Source organism: Artibeus jamaicensis, unplaced genomic scaffold (genome assembly GCF_021234435.1).
Source record: "Artibeus jamaicensis isolate MK-2021 breed Jamaican fruit bat unplaced genomic scaffold, CSHL_Jam_final contig_384, whole genome shotgun sequence".
NCBI classification, from domain to species: domain Eukaryota; kingdom Metazoa; phylum Chordata; class Mammalia; order Chiroptera; family Phyllostomidae; genus Artibeus; species Artibeus jamaicensis.
In genome coordinates, this window is record NW_026521810.1 from 1,938,871 (window position 1) to 1,959,957 (window position 21,087).

The 21,087-nt window shown below is 37.4% G+C and overlaps 1 protein-coding gene across 1 annotated transcript in view; it reads left to right on the plus strand.

The window, feature by feature from the left end:
* Positions 1-21,087, plus strand: part of SLC9A4 (solute carrier family 9 member A4) — a 78,094-nt gene that overhangs the window by 34,725 nt on the left and 22,282 nt on the right. Inside the window, exons 7-8 of the mRNA XM_037143393.2 lie at positions 14,509-14,579; positions 17,821-17,982. Coding sequence (XP_036999288.2) covers positions 14,509-14,579; positions 17,821-17,982 — 233 coding nt within the window. The remainder of the gene's footprint in view (positions 1-14,508; positions 14,580-17,820; positions 17,983-21,087) is intronic.

Below are 21,087 nucleotides of genomic sequence, written 5' to 3' on the forward strand. Positions count from 1 at the left end.
GATCAAATCAAGCCCACCCAAAGTATCTAGAATAGTCTCCCTTACTTAAAGTAACTGATTCTGAACTTTAGTCATATCTAAAAAATGCCTTCACTGTAATAGCTAGATTACTATGAATAATAACTGGAGACTGGATAATTTGACACCTCAAGAAACTATTACTGTAACTAACATTGAGAGTTTTTCTACTAGGTTCTAAAATCAGAGTTTAAATGTAACATGGGATCCTCTGCTCTTTCTGAACTTTTAATAAGAAAGGGGTTAAGGCTTCTACTACTTCTACAGATAAGATCTAGCAGCAGTTTTCAGTGAAAATATGCAAGTCTGACAAAGATCAGAATGAAGTTAAGCATGGTTTCTACCTGTTCATTTTATTTAAGTTCAATACATTCAATACAATATTGAGGGAAGTTATTTTGTATGGCTCCGGGGAATGAGAACTAATGTATGGAAGATAGAGGGAGACAGACTTCAGCTTAGTTAATGAAGAGCATCTGACTTGTTTTTTCTATAGCACATCCAAAGCTGAAATGGATGTGGGCAAGTAATGATTGGGAACATTTGACATAGGCATAGAAGATTGAAGATTTGAGGGGATGTTTGACTCACAATTTTTAGGTTTCTTCATCCCTGGAAATTCATGATTCTAAAGCTGCAGAAACTGCTAAAATCATTCAAGATCAGCACTGAATTTCATAGCCAAAGTTACCTGAGAAAATAAAGTAAGTAAATTCCAGGACACCCAAACCAAAATTTTTTTTTGAAATCTCTATCTTACTTTGTTCATCTTTTTTAAAAGTTTATTTTTATTGTTGTTCAAACAGAGTTGTCTCCACTTTCCCACCACCACTTTACCCTCAATCTTCCCCTCTTTGGTTTTGTCCATGGGTCCTTTATACATGTTTCTTGATAACCCTTTCCCTTCTTTCCCCTTTATCTCCCTCCCTGCTCCCCTCCAGTTTTTGTCAGTTTGTTCTTTATTTCAATGTTTCTGGTTATTTTTTGCTTGCTTGGATGTTTTGTTGATTAGGTTCCACTTATAGGTCAGACCATATGGTATTTATCTTTTACCACCTGACTTACTTCACTTAGCATAATGCTCTCCAGTTCTATCCTTGCTGTCATGAAAGACAGGAGCTCCTTCTTTCTTCCTCCTTCATAGTATTTCCTTGGGTAAATGTACCACAGCTTTTTAATCCACTAATTTACTGATGGGTATCTAGGTTGCTTCCAGCACTTGGGTATCATGAATTGTGCTGCTATGAACACTGGGGTGTGTAGGCTCTTTTGAATTAGTGTAGAACCCCAGCAGTGGAATTGCTGGGTCAAAGGAATTCCATCTTTAGTATTTTGAGGGAATTCCATACTGTTTTCCACAGTGGTTGCACCACATTGCATTCCCACCAACAGTGTACTAGGGTTCCCTTTTCTCCACAACCTCCCCAGTATTTATTGTTTGTTGATTCATTTATGATGGCGATTCTGACCACTGTGAAGTTGTATCTTATTGTGGTTTTAATTTTTCATCTCTCTGATGGCTAGTGATGTTAAGAATAGTCTCATAAGTCTGTGAGCCCTCTGTATGTCCTTCTTGGGGAATTATCTGTTCTGGTCCTTTGCCCACTTTTTAATTGGATTGTTAGTCTTCTTGGAATGGAGTTGTGTGATTTCTTTATACATTTTCGAAATAAAATTCTTGTCCAAAATATCACTGGCAAATATATTTTCCTATATGGTTGGCTCCCTATTCATTTTGCTGATGTTTTCCTTAGCCATGCAGAAGCTTTGTATTTTGATGAGGTCCTACTTGCTTATTCTTTCATTTATGTACCTTATTCTAGGGTACATATCAGTGAAAAAAATGCTGCATAGAATATCTGAGATTTTCCTGCCCATTTCTCCTCTAGGGATTTTATAGTATCATGAGTTATATTTAAGTCTTTAATCCATGTTAGGTTTATTTTTGTGTATGTTGTAAGTTGGTGGTTGAGTATTATTTTTTGCATATAGCTGTCCAGATCTTCCAACACCATTTGTTGAAAAGGCTATTTTTACTCTATTTTATGCTTCTTACCCCTTTGTCAAATATTAATTGACCACAGAGACTTGAATTTATTTCTGGGCCTGTATTCTGTTCCATTGATCTATATGTCTGTTTTATGCCAGTACCAGACTGTTTTGATTACCATGGCCTTGTTATATAGTTTAAAGTCAGGTATGGTGGTCCTTCCTACTTGCTCTTCATTCTCAAAATTGCAATGGCGGAGTCAGGTACGGGAGCTGGACACTCCAAGCCCCTGTGACGGTCCTGGGCGCCAGAGGAGTCAGGAACCTGAGCTGGAACATTCTCGGCTCCTGTGCCAATGCCATAGCTACTGGCCTGGGCAACAAAAGAGTCAGTTGCAGGAGCTGGGACACCAAAGGCCCCTGTGACGCCACCATAGAGACGGGCCTGGGCGCCTGGGAGCCAGCTACAGGAGCTGGGACATTCCCAGCCCCTGTGCCACTGCCATAGAGATGGGACTGGACGCCAGTGAGTCAGGTACAGGAGCTGTGACACTCCAAACCCCTGTGATGGCCCTGAGCAGCAGAGGAGCCAGCTACGGGAGCCGGGACATTCTTGGCCCCTGTGCCGCTGCCGTAGTAACGGGCCTGGGCACTTGAGGAGGCGGCTACTAGAGCTGGGGCATTCAGCAGTGGTAGGCGACCAATGCAGGGACCAGCACGAGGACCAGAGTGAGAGAAGGTAGAGATGGAGAACATCAAGAAACTTCAAGGAGTCTGCACCATTGAACTTCACAAGGATCATACCACAGTAGTTCACGCCATAAAACCAGGGTTTCAGAACAGATCAATTTTAGAAGCAGAGACTAACAAAAAAAGTCTCAAAGAATGGGAAGACAAAGAAACAATCCCCAAATGAAGGAAAAAATAGAAACTTCAGAAAGAATGTTAGATGAAATAGAGGCTAATCAACTATCAGATAGTGAATTCAAAGCACTGGTTATTACGAAGTTCAAAGAGCTCACAGTGAACTACCAGAAACTACAGGGGAACTACAATGATCTCTCTGCAAACTACAGCAACATGAAAAAGTAAATGGAAACTATCAGCAAGGGACAAGAGGAAATGAAGAATACAATTTCCGAATTGAGGAACACAGTAGAAAGTTTCAAAAGTAGGATAGATGAAGCGGAGGATAGGATTAGTAAGTTGGAGGACAAGGTAGAGAGAGCATGTCACAGAAAAAGCCAGAAAATGAAAAGAGCCTCAGAAAGAATGAAGAAGGATTAAGAGAAATACAAGACAATATGAAACATAATAATATCCAAATAATAGAATACCAGAAGGAGAAGAACAAGAACAAGGGATATAAAATGTATTTGAACGAGTAATGAGAGAAAATTTCCCTAATTTGATGAGAGAAAAAGTCACACAAATCCAGGAATCACAGAGAGTCCCAATCAAGAGGAACCCAAGGAGGCCCACTTCAAGACACATCATCATCAAAATGGCAAAACTCCAAGATAAAGAGACAATCTTAAAGGCAGCAAGGGAGAAAAAAGAAGTAACATACAAGGGAGCCCCAGTAAGGTTAGCTACTGACTTCTCAATGGAAACACTTCAAGCAAGAAGAGAATGGCAAGAAATATTCCAAGTAATGAGAACCAGAGGCCTACAACCAAGGCTACTTTAACCAGCAAGGCTCTCAAAAAAGATAGATGGCCAAATAAAGAGCTTCCAAGATAAAAGAAGCCTAAAAGAATACTCCCCCTCCACCAAACCAGCTCTACAAGAAATACTAAAAGGACTGCTTTAGGGGAAGAAAGGATAAGAGGGAGACAGAGAGGAACACAGGTACAAAAATGGCAATGAATAAGTACCTATCAATAATAACCTTAAACGTAAATGGATTAAATGCTCCAATCAAAAGACACAGAATAGCTCAATGGATAAGAAAGCATGACCCACACATATGCTGCCTACAAGAGACCCACCTCAGGACAAAACACCATCACAGACTAAAAGTGAAAGGCTGGAAACAAGTTTTCCAAGCAAACGGACAAGAAAAAAAAAGCCGGGGTAGCAAATCTCATATCGGACAAAATAGACTTCAAAAAAAGGGCCATAAAGAGAGACCCAGAAGGTCACTTCATTATACTCAAGGGAAGAATCCACCAAGAAGACATTAACATTGTAAACATATATGCACCAAACATAGGGGGACCCAAATATATCAAGAACATCTTAGAGGAATTCAACAAAGATATTGACAGCAACACAATTATAGTAGGGGATTTTAACACCCCACTATCAAAAATGGATAGATCCTCCAAACAAATTATTAACAAAGATATTGTGGCATTAAACAACACCCTAGATGAAATGGACTTAACTGATATATATATAGAGCCTTTCATCCCAAAGAAGCTAAATACACATTCTTTTCAAATGCACATGGAACATTTTCAAAGATAGACCACATGATAGGACACAAAACAAGCCTCAAAAAATTCAAGAAAATCGAAATCATACCAAGCTTCTTCTCTGACCACAAGGGACTGAAATTGGAAACCAACCCCAAAGAAAAAAACCCAAAGCACCCAAAATCATGGAGACTGAATGGTATGCTATTAAACAACGAATGGGTCAAGAATGAAATTAGGAAAGAAATCAAAATGTTTCTGGAAAGAAATGAAAATGATCTCACATCAACCAAAAACTTATGGGACACAGCGAAGGCAGTCCTGAGAGGGAAGTGTATAGCAATACAGGCCTACCTAAAGAAGTTAGAAACATTTCAAACAAACAACCTAACCCTATGCCTGCAAGAACTCGAGGAACAACAACAAAGACAGAGCAGAGCAAGTAGAATGAAGGAGATAACCAAGATCAGAGCAGAACTAAATGATGTAGAGAATAAAAGCACAATTCTAAGGATCAATGAATCCAGGAGTTGGTTCTTTGAGAAGATAAACAAAATAGACAAGGCTTTAAGTAGGCTCATCAAGAAAAGAAGAGAGAGGACTCAAATAAACACAATCAGAAATGAAAAAGGAGAGATTACAACTGATACCACAGAAATAGAAGGGACTGTAAGAAATTACTATGAAGAACTGTATGCCAAGAAATTTGAAAACCTAGGGGAAATGGACACATTTCTAGAAAAATACAATCTTCCAAAACTCAGTGAAAAAGATGCAGAAAATCTAAATACACCAATAACAGCAAAAGAAATTGAAGCAGTAATCAAAAAACTCCCATCACACAAAAGCCCCGGACCAGATGGGTTCACAGGAGAATTCTACAAAGCATTTAAGGAAGAGCTAACCCCTATTCTCCACAGACTATTCCAAAAAATACAGGAGGATGGAAAACTCCCAAATTCTTTTTATGAAGCCAGCATCATCTTAATTCCAAAACCAGATAGAGACACAACAAAGAAAGAAAACTTCAGGCCAATATTGCTGATGAACATAGATGCTAAAATCCTCAACAAAATATTGGCAAATCGCATCCAACAATATATCAAAAAGATCATACACCATGACCAAGTGAGATTCATCCCAGGGATGCAAGGATGGTTCAATATTCACAAATCAGTAAATGTAATACATCACATAAACAAAAGCAAAGACAAAAATCACATGATCATATCAATAGATGCAGAAAAAGCTTTCAATAAGCTACAACACCCATTTATGAACAAAACACTCAGCAAAGTGGGAATACAGGGAGCATTCCTCAAAATAATAAAGGCCATATATGAGAGGCCTACAGCCAATATCATACTCAATGGGAAAAAACTAAAAGCTTTTCCACTAAGATCAGGAACAAGACAAGGTTGTCCACTTTCACTTCTGTTCAATATAGTATTAGAAGTCCTAGCCACAGCGATCAGGCAAGAAAAGGAAATAAAAGGCATCCAAATGGGAAAGGAGGAAGCTAAACTGTCACTGTTTGCAGATGACATGATAGTGTACATGGAAAATCCTATAGCTTCTACCCAAAAACTGCTCGAACTAATTAATGAATTTGGCAGAACAGCTGGTTACAAAGTCAATATCCAGAAATCAAAGGCATTTTTGTATACCAACAGTGAATCAGCAGAAGAAGTAATCAAGAAAAAATCCCATTCGATATAGCAAAAAGAAAAATAAAATATCTGGGAATAAACCTAACTAAGGAGGTAAAAAACCTGTATGCAGAAAACTACACAGCACTGAAGAAAGAAATCAGGGAAGACACAAACAAATGGAAACATATACCTTGTTCATGGATTGGAAGAATTAACATCATCAAAATGTCCATACTACCCAAAGCAATATACAGATTCAATGCAATACCTATTAAAGTACCAATGGCATATTTCACAGACATAGAACAAACACTTTGCAAATTTATATGGAACCATAAACGAGCCCGAATAGCAGCTGCTTTTTTGAGAAAGAAGAACAAAGTAGGAGGGATCACAATACCTGATATCAAACTGTATTACAAGGCCACTGGAATCAAAACAGCCTGGTACTGGCATAAAAACAGGCACATAGACCAATGGAACAGAACAGAGAGCCCAGAAATCAACCCAACTCTCTACAGTCAATTAATATTTGACAAAGGGGGCGGTAACATAAAATGGTGTAAAGATAGCCTCTTCAACAAATGGTGCTGGGAGAACTGGACAGCTACCTGCAAAAAAATGAAACTTGAGCACCAACTTACACCATACACCAAAATAAATTCAAGATGGATAAAAGACTTAAATATAAGCCGTGACACCATTAAAGTCCTAGAGGAGAACATTGGCAGGGAAATCTCAGATATTTCATACAGCAACATTTTTACTGATATGTCCCCTAGAGGCAAGGAATATAAAGGAAAGAATAAACAAATGCGATCTCATCAAAATAAAAAGCTTCTGCATGGCTAAAGAAAACAGTATTAAATTAGCAAGACAACCAACAGTATGGGAAAACATATTTGCCAATGATACCTCAGACAAAGGTTTAGTCTCCAAAATATACAAAGAACTTACACGACTCCACTCTAAGAAGACAAGCAACCCAATTAAAAAATGGGAAAAGGACTTGAACAGACACTTCCCCAAGAAAGACCTACAGAAGATCCAGAGACACATGAAGAAATGCTCAATATTTTTAGCTATCAGAGAGATGCAAATTAAAACCACAATAAGATACCACTTCATAACGGTCAGGATGGCTATCATAAACAAAGCAACAAACAACAAATGTTGGAGCGGGTGTGGGGAAAAGGGGTCCTTAGTTCACTGTTGGTGGGATTGTAGACTGGTACAACCATTATGGAAAACAGTATGGAATTTTCTCAGAAAAATAAAACTCGACCTGCCTTTTGACCCAGCAATTCCACTGCTAGGATTATATCCTAAGAATCCTAAAACATCAATATCAAAGAACCTATGCACCACAATGTTCATAGCAGCACAATTTACAATAGCCAGGAGTTGGAAGCAACCTAGGTGCTCATCAGTAAATGAATGGATCAAAAAATTGTGGTATATATACACAATGGAATTCTATGCAGCAGAGAGAAAGAAGGAGCTACTACCTTTTGTAACAACATGGATGAAACTGGAAAGCATTATGCTGCGTGAAATAGGCCAGGTGCTGAAAGACAAATACCATATGATCTCACCTTTAACAGGAAGGTAAACAACAAAACAAATAACAAGCAGAAAAAAAAAAACAAAGACACTGAAATAGAGAACAAGGGGACAGTGACCAGAGGGGCGAGGGAAGAGAAGTTAAGGGGAAAGAGGGGGAGGGATTTGGAGGAACAAATAGGAAGGACACAGGGACGAGAAGTAAGGGGGGTGGAAATGGAAGGGAGGTGGGGAACAAGGGGCAGGGGAGGCTGGGATGGGAGAAATAGACAAAAAAAAACTGTACTTGAAAAATAACTAAATAAAATTAATTTAAAAAAAGTATAATGTGGAGAGTGGAAAGAGTGAGACAATGTTCTTATTAACATAAGAGAATTTTCATGAATTAAAATATAGGATTTATCTATCAGTGTTTAAATACATATGTTTTATAACTGAAAAAATTGCAATGGCTATTCAGGGTTGTTTATAGTTTGATATAAATTTTCAAAATGTTCTCTATCTGTGAAATATGCCATTGGTACTTTAATAGGTATTGCATTGAACCTATAAATTGCTTTTGGTAGTATGGACATTTCGATGATCTTAATTATTCTCATTCATGAACAGGATATATGCTTCCATTTATTTTTGTCTTTCCTAATTTCTTTCTTCAGTGTTGTATAGTTTTCTGAGTATAGGTTTTTTACTTCCTTGGTTAAGTTTGTTCCTAGGTACATTATGTGTTGTTATAGAAAATGGAATTTCCCCCCCGATTTCTTTTTCTAATATTTTGTTGTTGGTGTACAAAAATGCCTTTGATTTCTGAATATTAACTTTGTATCTGGATGCTTTGCCAAATTCACGTTAGGTTGAGTAGTTTTTGGGTGGAGTCATAGGGATTTCTATGTACACTATCATGTCATCTGCCATCAATGACAGTTTTACTTCTTCCTTCCCAATTTGGGTGCCTCTTATTTCTTCTTCTCTGATTGCTGTGGCTAGGACTTCCAATACTATGTTGAATAGAATTTGGGAGAGTAGACATCCTTGTCTTTTTCGTGAGGCGAAAGACAAGGAACAAGAAGAGGAAAGCTTTTAGTTTTTGCCCACTGAGTATGATGTTGACTGTAGGTTTCCATATATGGCCTGTATTACATTGAGCAATGATCCCTCAACTTCCACTTTGCTGAGTGATTTTACCATAAATGGGTGCTGTACACTATGAAATGCTTTTTTTTTGCATCTATTGATATGATCATGTAATTTTTGCCTTTTCTTTTGTTTATGTGATGTATTACATTTATTGATTTGTAAATATTACCATCTTGCCTCACTGGGATGAGTTTCACATGATCTAGGTGTATGATCTTTTTAACAAATTGCTGGATGCAGATTGCCAATATTTTGTTGAGGATTTTAGCATCTATGTTCATCAGCAATACTAAAAATGTAGTTTTCTCTCTTTGTTGTGTCTTTCTCTGGTTTTGGGATTAGGATGATGCTGGACTCATAAAAAGAGTTTGGTAGTTTTCTCTTTTCTTGGAGTTTTTGGAACAGTCTGAGAAAGATGGGGGCTAGCTTCATCTTAACTATTCTGTAAATTCTTCTGTGAAACTGTTCAATCCAGGGCTTTTGTGTGATAGGAGGTTTTTCATTACTTCTTCAAGTTCACCAACTATTATTGGTCTGTTTAGGTATTCTGCTTCTTCTTCATTGAGTTTGGGAAGATTATATTTTTTCCAGAAATTTGTCCATTTCGCCTAGGTTTTCAAATTTCTTAGCGTATTGTTCATAGTAATTTGTTACAATACTTTTTATTTCTGTGGCATCAGCTCTAATTTCTCATGTTTCATTTCTGATTATATTTATTTGGGTTCTCTTTTTTCCCTGATGAGTCTATTTGAAGATCTGTAATTTTTGTTTATCTTTACAAAGAACCAGCTCCTGGACTTATTAATCCTTCGAATTGTTCTTTTATTCTCTATGTCATTTAATTCCACACTGATCTTGATTATTTATTTCCTTTTACTCACTCTGGGTTTTGTTTGTTGTTGTTCCTTCAGTTCTTGCAGGTATAAAGTTGGGTTGTTTATTTGAAATGTTTCTGTCTTTTTTAGGTGGGTCTGTATCGCTATGAACTACCCTCTCCAGACTGCCTTCATTGTGTTCCATATGTTTTGTATTGTTGTGTGTTCATTTTCATTTATTTCCAGAAACATTTTATTTCTTTCTTGATCTCATTTTTAAACCATTCATTGTTTAACAGCATGTTATTCGATCTCCATGAATTTGAGTATTTTTTGTTTTTCCCTTGAGGTTGGTTTTTAGTTTCAAACTTTTGTGGTTGGAAAAAATGCTTGATATGATTTCAATTTTCTTGAATTTGTTGAAGCTTGTTTTGTGACCTCTCACGTGGTTTATCTTTGAAAATGTTCCATGTGCATTTGAAAAGAATGTACATTTTGCTTCTTTGGGATGAACGGTTCTTTATATATCCATTAAGTCTACTTGATTTACCGTGTCATTCACTTTCCAATATCCTTGCTGATATTTTCTTTGGAAGATGCATCCATTGTGGACAGTGGTGTGTTAAAGTCTTCAACTATAAATGTTTTGCTGTCTATATCTTTCTTGAAGTGCTCCAAGATTTTCCTAATATTTTTGTTTGCATATATGTTTACAATATTTATTCTCATTGATGGATTCTTCCCTTGAGTATTATGAAGTGTCCTATTTTGTTCCATGTAAGTATTTCTGCCAGACTTTAGGGCAAGGTGGAAGCATAGGTAGACACACTGTGCCTCCTCACACAACCAAAAGAAGGACAACAAATTTAAAAACAACCAGAACTGACAGAAAATCAAACTGTATGGAAGTCAGACAATCAAGGAGTTAAAGAAGACACATAGGACCAGTAGGAGGTGCACGGATGGGCAGCTGGGTGGAGAGAACTCACAGGAAGGTGGTGGCTTGTGGACTGGGCAGTCCCACATTCACATGCAGATAAACTGGGAGGAGCAGCTGGGGACTGAGAGAAACCAAACAGCCCAGGGTTCCAGTGCAGAGAAGTAAAGCCTCAAAACCTCTTAGTGAAAAACCTCTGGGTGTTGTGGCAGCAGGAGAAACTCCCAGCACCACAGGGGAGTTTGTTGGAGAGACCCAAAGGGTCCTAGAACATACACAAATCTACTCACACAGAAGTCAGAAGGGCCCAAATGGATTGTGGGTAGTGGAGGAAGTGACTGAAAATCAGCAGAGAGTGGAGCAAGCAGCACTGTTTCCTCTTAGACCCCTTGATCACATAGTCACAACTCTGACCTGTGGTGCCCCACCCTAGGAAAACTTAAGGCTCCACCCTTTACTTAATAACAGGTGCACTGAGCCAAAAAAAGAAAAAAGAAAATGGCCCAAAAGAAATAATAGATCAAAGCTCCAGAAAAAATACAACTGAGCAATGAAGAGATAGGCAACCTGTCAGATGCACAGTTCAAAACACTGGTAATCAAGATTCTCACAGAACTGATTGAATATGGTAAAAAATTAGAGATAAAAATGGAGGCTATGCTAAGTGAAATAAAGGAAAATTTACAGGGAACTAACAGTGACAGGAAGGAACTGGAACTCAAATCAATGGTTTGGACCAGAAGGAAGAAAGAAACATTCAACCAGAAGAGAATAAAAAAACAAGAATTCAAAAAAATGAATGGAGGCTTAGGAACCTCCAGGTTATCTTTAAACATTTTAACATCTGAATAACTGGGGTGCCAGAAGGGAAGGAGGAAGAGGAAAAAATTGAAAACCTATTTGAACAAATAATGAAGGAAAACTTCTCTAATCTGGCAAAAGAAATATACTTCCAGGAAGTCCAGGAAGCTCAGAGAGTCACAAGGAGGAACACACCAAGGTACATCATAATTACATTAGCCAATATTAAAGATAAGGAGATTATCTTAAAAGCAGCAGGAGAAAATGAGACAGTTACCTACAGAGGAGTGTCCATAAGACTGTCAACTGATTTCTCAAAAGAAACCTTGCAGGCAAGAAGGTCTGCCAGGAAGTATTCCAAGTCAGGAAAAGTCAAGGACTACATCCAAGATTACTCTATTCAGCAAAGCTATCATTTACAATGGAAGGGCAAATAAATTGCTTTCTAGATAAGGTCAAGTTAAAGGAGTTCATCATCACCCAGACCTTATTATATGAAATGTTAAAGGGACTTATCTAGAAAAAAGAAGATAAAAAATATGAACACTAAAGTGACAACAAACTCACAGCTGTTAACAACCATACCTAAAACAAAAATAAAAGCAAACTAAGCAAACAACTAGAACAGGAACATAATCACAGAAATTAAGATCATATGGTGGGTTATCAGTGGGGGAGTGGGATGGGGAGACATGGAGAAAAGGTACAGAGAATAAGTAGCATAAATGGTAGGTAGAAAATAGACAGAGGGAGATTAAGCATAGTATGAGAAAGGTAGAAATCAAAGAAATAATATGTACAACCCATGGGCATGAAGTAAAGAAGGGAAATGTGGATGGGAGGGGTGTGCAGGGTGGAGGGGAATAAAGGAGGGAAAATGGGACACTTGTAATAGCATAATCAATAAAATATATTTTAAAGGTATTGCTACCTCAGCTTTTTTTTCCTGAATGTTTGCTTAGAATATTTTTTTCCAACCCTTCACTTTTAGTCTGTGGAGGTCCTTTCCTTTGTTCTGAGGTAAGTCTCTTGTAGGTAGCATATGTGTGGGTCATGTTTTCTTATTCATTCAGCTACTGTATGTCTTTTTATTGGAGCATTTAATCCACTTATATTTAAGGATATTATTGATTGGTACTTACTTACTTCTATTTTACTCCCTTTATACCTATGTTCCTTTTACTATTTTTCTTCCTCTTCTTAAAGCAGTCCCTTTAGCATATCTTGCAATGCTGGTTTGGTGGAATTGTATTCTTTTAGCTTTATTTTGTCTGGGAAGCTCTTTATTTCACCTTCCATTTTAATTGAGAGCCTTACTGGGTAGAGTAGTCTTGTTTTCAGTCCTTTGCTTTTCATTACTTGGAATATTTCTTGCCATTCCCTTCTGGCTTGTAATGTTTCTGTTGAGAGGTCAGCTGCTAGCCATATCGGGGCTCCCTTGTATGTTACTTCCTCTTTCTTTCTTGCTGCCTTGAAGATTCTCTTTGTCTTTGAATTTTGCCATTTTAATTATGATATGTCTTGAAGTGGGCCTTTTGGGGTCACTCTTGTCTGGGACTCTCTATGCTCCCGGGACTTGTGTGGCTTTTTCTCTCATCAAATTAGGAAAGTTTTCCATCAGTATTTTTTCAAACAGGTTTCCTCTTCCTTGCTCCTATTCTTCTCCTTCTGGTATCCCTATTATATGGATATTATTCTGTTTCATGTTGTCCTGCATTTCCCTGAACCCCTCTTCATTCTTCTTGACCTCCTTTTACTTTTCTTGCTCTTTTTGGGGAATTTTTTTCCACATTGTCCTCCAGCTCAATGATTCAATTCTCTGCTTCACGTAGCCTTCTTTTGATTCCTTATACTGTGTTGTTCAATTTAGAAATTGTATTCTTCATCTCCTCTTTGCCCATGTTGACTGTTTCTATGTTCTTTTTTATACTGATATAGTTTGCAGTAAGTTCCTCATAGTTTCCCTCTTGTTTTTGGTATTTCTCAGGGAGCTCATTGAGCTCCTTATAACTATTTTTCTGAACCAAGTATTTGTTAGTTGACTTGTCTCTATTTTATTTAGCACTTTTTCTGAGGATTCCTCCTTTCCTTTCGATTGAGAGTTCTTTCTTTGTCTTCCCAGTATTTGTGAAACCCTATTTGCTTTGTTTTTGTTTCTTTATTGATCTGTTTTGTCCTCCTGACTTTGTGGTGAAACCATCTATGGTGCAAGGCCTGTCAGAGTCAGTGGTGCAGTCCCCTTGATCACCTAAACTAGATGCTCTTGGGATGCTTTTTATGCTACCAAACCAAAACTGTTCAAAGTCATTTGTAAATATTCAATATATGAGGACAGGGAGTAAGTGCTTTAAAATCAGTAATGTTTAACCTAACTAAAAATTTTGTCTCTCTAACCTCTGCTCATTATTTTCAGAGATAAGAAATTATATATCTAAGACAATAAAAATTGGTTATTTACTTCTTTCTTATGTTTTAAAAAAGTTATAATTATTGGTAAAATGTGTACCAGTTAGTTATTTCAGAAATTTAGTATTTTCATATATTCTGCAAAAGTTTAGAAGCTAGTTTAAACTTTAGTAATTATAAATTTAAATTGTATGAATACTAATTTATAAATTTTGATAGGATTGTGCCTTTTACTTAAGCTTCTATAAACAATTTGGATAAGTCAAATGTACTATATTTGGCCTGGATCATGAAAAATGTCAAAAAATTAGGCATATAGCTAAATTTTGTTGTTATATGTTATTATAATAGAACATCTGTAGATTATGTTTTTAGAAGCTGTATAAATTGGATACTGGCATTTTCTCTTTTTTGCCATGAAATTAATAGTAAGTTAATTAGTAGGCTTTATATCTACATGATTTCAGTAATGAGATATTCCCTAGACATTTCTAGAAATATAATATTCAAGGAAATGGCAGGTACCCTGTTTTCATTGCAAGTTATGTACCTTATTAAGGAACTTTTTCCTACAGTCATTGAATCATGAAATATAGTTAAATTACTATGAAAACATTTATAACTTTTTAGTTGTATGAACAGAGTGATAGATAAGAGGATATGCTCCAGGGAATAACAGACTCCTTTGTTTTCCAAAGTGTATCAGATTACCATGTGTGTCTTTCACCATTAAGGTTTCACCAGCACTCATTTCCTTGTGTTTGGTTTGGCAGCTGCTGGATCACCTGAAGGCTGGAATTGAAGATGTGTGTGGGCAATGGAGCCACTACCAAGTGAGAGACAAGTAAGGAAACTGAGGGTTTCACTATTTTGGAAGGATATTTATGGCATGGGGAACCTCAAAAGGTTACATTGGAAGCTGAGCATAAAACTATAAAAAATCTAGAGGAAGGGGACTGGGAAGATCAAGGGTCTGGGAGCCATTCCATACAAGAACCATGTGGAAAACTTCTGGCCAGGATGGAGGTGTAGGTGGATACACTATGACTCTTCACACAGCCAAAAAAGGACAAGAAATTTAAAAACAAAAAATAACCAGAACTGCCAACGACAATCAAGGAGTTAAAGAAGAAACATTCACACAAACTGGTAGAAGAGGTGGAGATGGGCAGCTGGGGTGGAGAGGACCTGTGGCAAGGCAGTGGCTAAAGGACTGGGAAAGGTGGCACCTGGTGGAGCAGGAGTTCCCACATTTGCATGTGGAGGAACTACTGTGAAGCGAGAAAGACCTCGACCCAGGGTTCCAGCATGGGGAAATAAAGCCTCAAAAATTCTGACTGAAAAAACCTGTGAGAGAAACTCCCAGCTTTACAGAAGAGGTCATTGTAGAGATCCGTAGGGTCTTAGACTAGTACACAAAACCACTCACTGGGGAATAAGCACCAGAAGTGCCCGATATGCTTGTAGATAGCAGAGGAAGTGACTGAAAGACAACTGAGAGCAGAGCAAGTGGCATTGTTCCCTCTTGGACCCCTCCCCAACATATAGTGCCACAGCATAGCTACATGAATTGCCCTGCCCTGGCAAATACCTAAGGCTCCACCCCTTACTACATAACAGGTACACTGAGACAAAAAAAAATGTTGCCCAAATGAAAGAACAGATCAAAGCTCTAGAAAAAAAATACAAGTAAGTGATGAAGAGATAGCCAGTCTATTAGATGCACAGTTCAAAACTTTGGTAATCAAGATGCTCACAGAAATGATTAAGTATGGTTGAAAAATAGAGGAAGAAGTGAAGGATATGCAAAGTGAAATAAAGAAAAATTTACTGGGAACCAACAGTGATGGGAGGGAAAGTAGGACTCAAATCACTGGATTGGACCAAAAGGAAGAAAGAAAGATTCAACCAGAACAGAATGAAGAAATAAGAATTTGAAATAATGAGGAGAGGCTTTAGGAATCTCCAGGACAACTTGAAATGTTCCAACGTCCAAATCACAGGAGTGCCAGAAGGAGAAGAGGAAGAGCAAGAAATTGAAAATGTACTTGAACAAATAATGAAGGAAAACTTCCCTAATCTGGCAAAAGAAATAGACTTCCAGGAAATCCAGGCCACTTAGAGAGTACCAAAAAATTTGGACCCAAGGAAGCACACACCAGGGCACATCATATTTACATTAGCCAAGATTAAAGATAAGGAGATTATCTTAAAAGCAGCAAGAGAAAATGAGACAGTTACCTACAACAGAGTTCCCATAAGACTATCAGCAGATTTCTCAAAAGAAACCTTGCAGGCAAGAAGGGGCTGGAAAGAAGTATTTGAAGTCAGGAAAGTAAAAAAACCTACATTCAAGATTACTCTATCCAGGAAAGCTTTCATTTGTAATAGAATCACAGATATAGTGCTTCCCAGCTAAGGTTAAGTTAAAGGAGTTTATCATCACCAATCCCTTATTATATGAAATGTTAAAGGGACTTATCCAAGAAGAGATTAAGATAAAAAATATGAACTGTAAAATGATAACAAGCTCACAACTATCAAGAATTAAACCTAAAAAAATACAAAACTAAAAATAAACTAAGCAAACAATTAGAACAGGAACAGATTCATAGAAATGGAGATCACAATGGAGGATTATCTGAAAGGAGAGGGAGGAAGGAGAATGGGGGAAAAGGTACAGTAAATAAGGAGCATAAGTGGTGGGTACAAATTAGACAGGGGAAGGTTAAGAATAGCATGGGAAATGAAGAAGCCAAAAAACTTATATGCATGACCGATGGACATGAACTAAGGTTGGGGAATGCTGGTTGGAGGGAGGGTACAGGGTGGAGGAAAATAAAAGGGAGAAAACAATGGAACAACTGTAATAGCATAATCAATAAAATATATATTTAAAAATTACTGAATCATACACTTAAATTATACTTCAATAATTCTTTTAAAATAAAAATAAAAAAAGAAGTCAGTGGAAAATAAGAATGACTGAGATTTCCAGGCAGGAGTCTAGGGAGAAATAATATCATGGTTATATTTATACACGGTAAACAAATGTTTACAGTTAAACAATAGATTATGTTTCATAATCTATTATGAAGATTGGGCTGGAGATTAAAGTTGTGGTTGTCAGGTAGTGTTTGGTAACCAAAGCTATGGGCATGGGTACAGTCACTGAGGACAGGATTCTGAGAAGCCTCCATTTCTGTTGGGCAGGTAAGGAAGAGGAAGGGTGGAGGAGACTCAGAAGTCATTAGGAAAGCTAAAGGGGAAAGCCTGTATCAGTCAGGACATGGTGGGCATGGAGATGATAACCCAGTGGTGTATCAGGGGAAGCCATATTGCAAGTAGGGCAAGGGGAATGGCAACAAGTAAAGTAGGTAGACAAATTACTTATTGAATGTAAAGTGATTGGAAGCGTTGAAAATTTCTACCCAAAAAAATGGCCAACTTTTATGAAGGCATCAACACATCCATGCAGCTCAGTCTAATGGGTCAGTGAGAAGTTCACTACAATAATCAGCAGACATCTGTATCTAGCCTATTCAGATTCTCCATCCTTCAGACTATCAAGGTTTATGGGTTCTTGCAACCACCCCTTAATTGGCAAAACAGAAAGTGATCTTCAGCATAGGGGGGAAAACTACTGTAACCACAGAGCCATTAAAACTTCCTGGTTTTGTTTGGATAAGCCAGTATCACTGTAAGTATATCTGCCACTGTTAGGAGCTATTAGAATGAAACACCTGTTCAAAAGCTCCAACCACCTCATTTTTTCTCTTACAGTTGGAAATGAGCTAGACTGGGCCTTTCCTGCTCCCTCCTTATAACATATTCTGTCCTAATTGCAGCTCGTCCTTTCCTTTCATGTAATTGATTTTCATTATATTCAGGCCAATAAGCCATTCTTTCTTTCTTTAAAAAATATTAATTTCATGATTTAAAAATGTTCAACAGCTATGAATTCCAGACACTGTCCTGATGTTTCTCAGACTAAAGTTAAGTAGTAATTTATTTTAAGCACAGGGCATGGTTACATATCATGTACAGAGATTAAACATTTCCCAAATGTTGGTTTTTATTTTTAGGTTTAAGAAGTTCGATCATAGATATTTACGGAAAATCCTAATCCGAAAGAACCTGCCAAAATCAAGCATTGTTTCTTTGTACAAGAGGCTGGAAATAAAGCAAGCTATTGAGATGGTAGAGACTGGTATTCTAAGTTCTGCAGCCTTTTCCATACCCCATCAGTAAGTCATATTTGCTCTTTGGTTTAGATTATTTTTCATTAAAAATGTTTTTCAATTATAGTTTACTTTTGTTACTATTCTGTACTAGTTTCAGGTGTACGGCATAGTGGTTAGACAATCATGTAATTTACATAGTGATCCCCCAATATTTTAAGTACCCACCTGGATCCATGCATAGATATTACAATATTATTGACTATATTCCCTATGCTGTACTTTACATCCCTGTGACTATTCTATAACTATAATTTGTACTTCTTAATCCCTTCACTTTTTTCACCCAGTTCTCCAACATCCCTCCCCTCTGGCAACCACTGATTTAGATGTTCAACATCAGGATTCCAAAGGGCACTAACTCATTAATTCTTACTTAAAGATAATATTGGGGGTGAAAAAACACAATATTTCTACCTACTATGAGGTAGAAATATTGAAAAAAAAAACATGATCTTGCCCTGGCTGGTATGGCTCAGTGGATTGAGTGTTGGCCTGTGAAGCAAAGGGTCACAGGTGTGATTCCCAGTCAGGGCACATGCCTGGGTTGTAGGCCAGGTCCCCCGGGGTGGGGGGGGGCTTATGGGAGGAAACAACACATTAATGTTTCTCTCCCTCTCTTTCTCCCTCCTTTCCCCCTCTCTAAAAATAAATAAATAAAATCTTTAAAAAAAGATCATCTAAGTCTTGGCATTTAGTAGCTTAGCCATGCACAACCTGTTTCACCTGGTTTCTGCAAATACTTTCTTTGGGAGGGAGAGGCAAATGAATTTATCAAATTACAGCATGTTTTACAAGGATATATCTTTCTCTTTCTGATTACGAATCTCCACCCTTCAACCCTTGTTTGCTTGATTCTGCTAATCCTACCATTGCATTCTTCCTATGAGTCATTTCTCTTCCTCTCTTGCACAAAGAGAAACCAAGACAGCATTCTGAGGTGCTAACTTGAATTTGGAGATGAGTGGTGGTAGCAAGAGGTGTGGTGGTTGGTGGGCTGTTTAAAAAGACAAGTGTGTTTGTCATTGTGTTTAAGGCCAAAAGATCAGTGTGAGCTTTGTCTTGAGCCTGTGTGAGACTAGCTTGTAATGGGATCAAAGAGAGGAATGGTTTCCCGGAGCAGAGGGCCTTAGGGAATTGGTGTAGAGGCCAGTGTTTGGAGGGTTAAGACCTGTGTATAAGTCTGTCATTACAAGATTATTTCCTTTGAAGCATGGCACTTCTATTGGAGCATTGGAAACCAATTATCTTAACATGCGGGTAGATATTTTAAAAGCTGCTTTAACTCTCTGACATTTAACAAGAGTCTTTTCAATATCACATGGATTAATTTATACCTGCCCCCACCCATGGATGCACAGTTTTCTCCCAAGAAATGATTTATGAATTGGAAAATTAATCAGAGCATGTATTTAGGATAAGGAACTCTAGCCCTTCCATCCTGTTCTGTTCAGGTAGTAAGAACACTTGATCATGAGCTTTAATAATGTCTTCATGTTTGAAAACCTAGTTGAGAGAAGAGCTAAGAATACATAGCAATAAAATTGTCACTTATGCTTGAATGTGTGTTTCTTCTCATTGCTTACTTACTAATAAATCAGAAACACCACTGTCTCTCTTCCACAGCTAGGAAAAATCTAAGGTAGTGATATCCCTGAGTGCATCCCAGTGTAAATAAAAAGCAGTTTGCCTTATTTTTTAGTGAAACTGTTTTGTGGTTGATTTGTTTATTTTGATGCTGCCCATGAAATGGCTATAAGAAAACTTGTTAACAAATTTTAATTGGCAGTGCCATGCTGAGCCATATTAGAGCCTAAAGCAGAAGGAAAAATCAGTAATATTGAGCTTGTTTTTACTTAAAATGTTAATATTTTATTCATCATGGATTTTTTGCATTGACCTTTACTTTCTAAAATATTGCATTCAAATCCTACTTAACTTGATTACTTAATTCTGGTGTAGGGGTTGGGTTCATGGAGGGGTAAAAACCATATACAATTTTTTGATGTCCTCTTACCAGAGGCAAGTACTGCACGAGCCTCACTGTAGGCCCAATCTTATTCTTTGGGCACCTACTATGTGAAAGCAAACAGTGTCCCTCTGTTCATTGAGCTCGGTCATGACATTAATACAAAAGGTTATATTAATTTTAAAAGGTCATAAACATATAATTCTAAAGTCCATGGAGCTGATAGTGTAAGAGGTGAAACTCACCCATTCCCCAGACATTTGACCTGCTCACTGAAGGATGAATGGCAGTTAACTCAATGCATGGCAGGAGGGCTGGGCAGGTTCAGGCAAGTTAGACTATTAGAAACTTCCTCAATTGGTTTGTTTACTAGTTATGTTAGCATTTGGTCTAGGAATGTGTGACCACTTATCTCCAGTAAGAATCAGTCTATTCCGTGCTAAAACATAATTTGAATCTCTGAATTACATTACACTGATCATAAACTGTTGTCCCAGTTTCTGACCTCAGGTAATTTTTAAGCAAGCTTTATTTGGAGGGGGTTGGAGGATTCTCTTGAGTCAATTATACTTTCAGACAGTTATAAGACATTGATTCAAGATTAGTAAGAGAGCCTTATAGGTAAGAGATAAACATTTTCCTACCTATAGCCCAAACAGGGGTGGAGAGGAGAATTTTTAAACACATTAATTCAAGTTCAGTAGTTAAACTGTATTTATTTGATCTCAACAGAAATATGTAGAACATCAAGCAAAAAGGAATTCCTCTCCTAAGATCAAAGCAGCTAATTTCTTAATAAACAAACCTTCATACAATAATAGGAAAAAGAAGTGTATATTCAGCTCGCTTTTTATTATTCTGTATGAAATGAAAACAGAAAAATGCACATGCATTTTTTTTCTTTAGAAGTTTAGCAATTGTTCTACAAGAGATTTAGATTTAAAAACTCTGTGACTTTTAGGAGAACCTCCCACCAAAAGTTGTCTATAGCACAGTGCAGATGTTGCTGACTCCATGGAATTTTATTACTTTTGCATGCATTATTTCATTCGAACCTGAAAACAACAATATGGAATAAGTAGAGTATGTATTTGAATCATTCTTTTAAATATGAGGCATCTCATTTTACCAGTGAGTAGTAA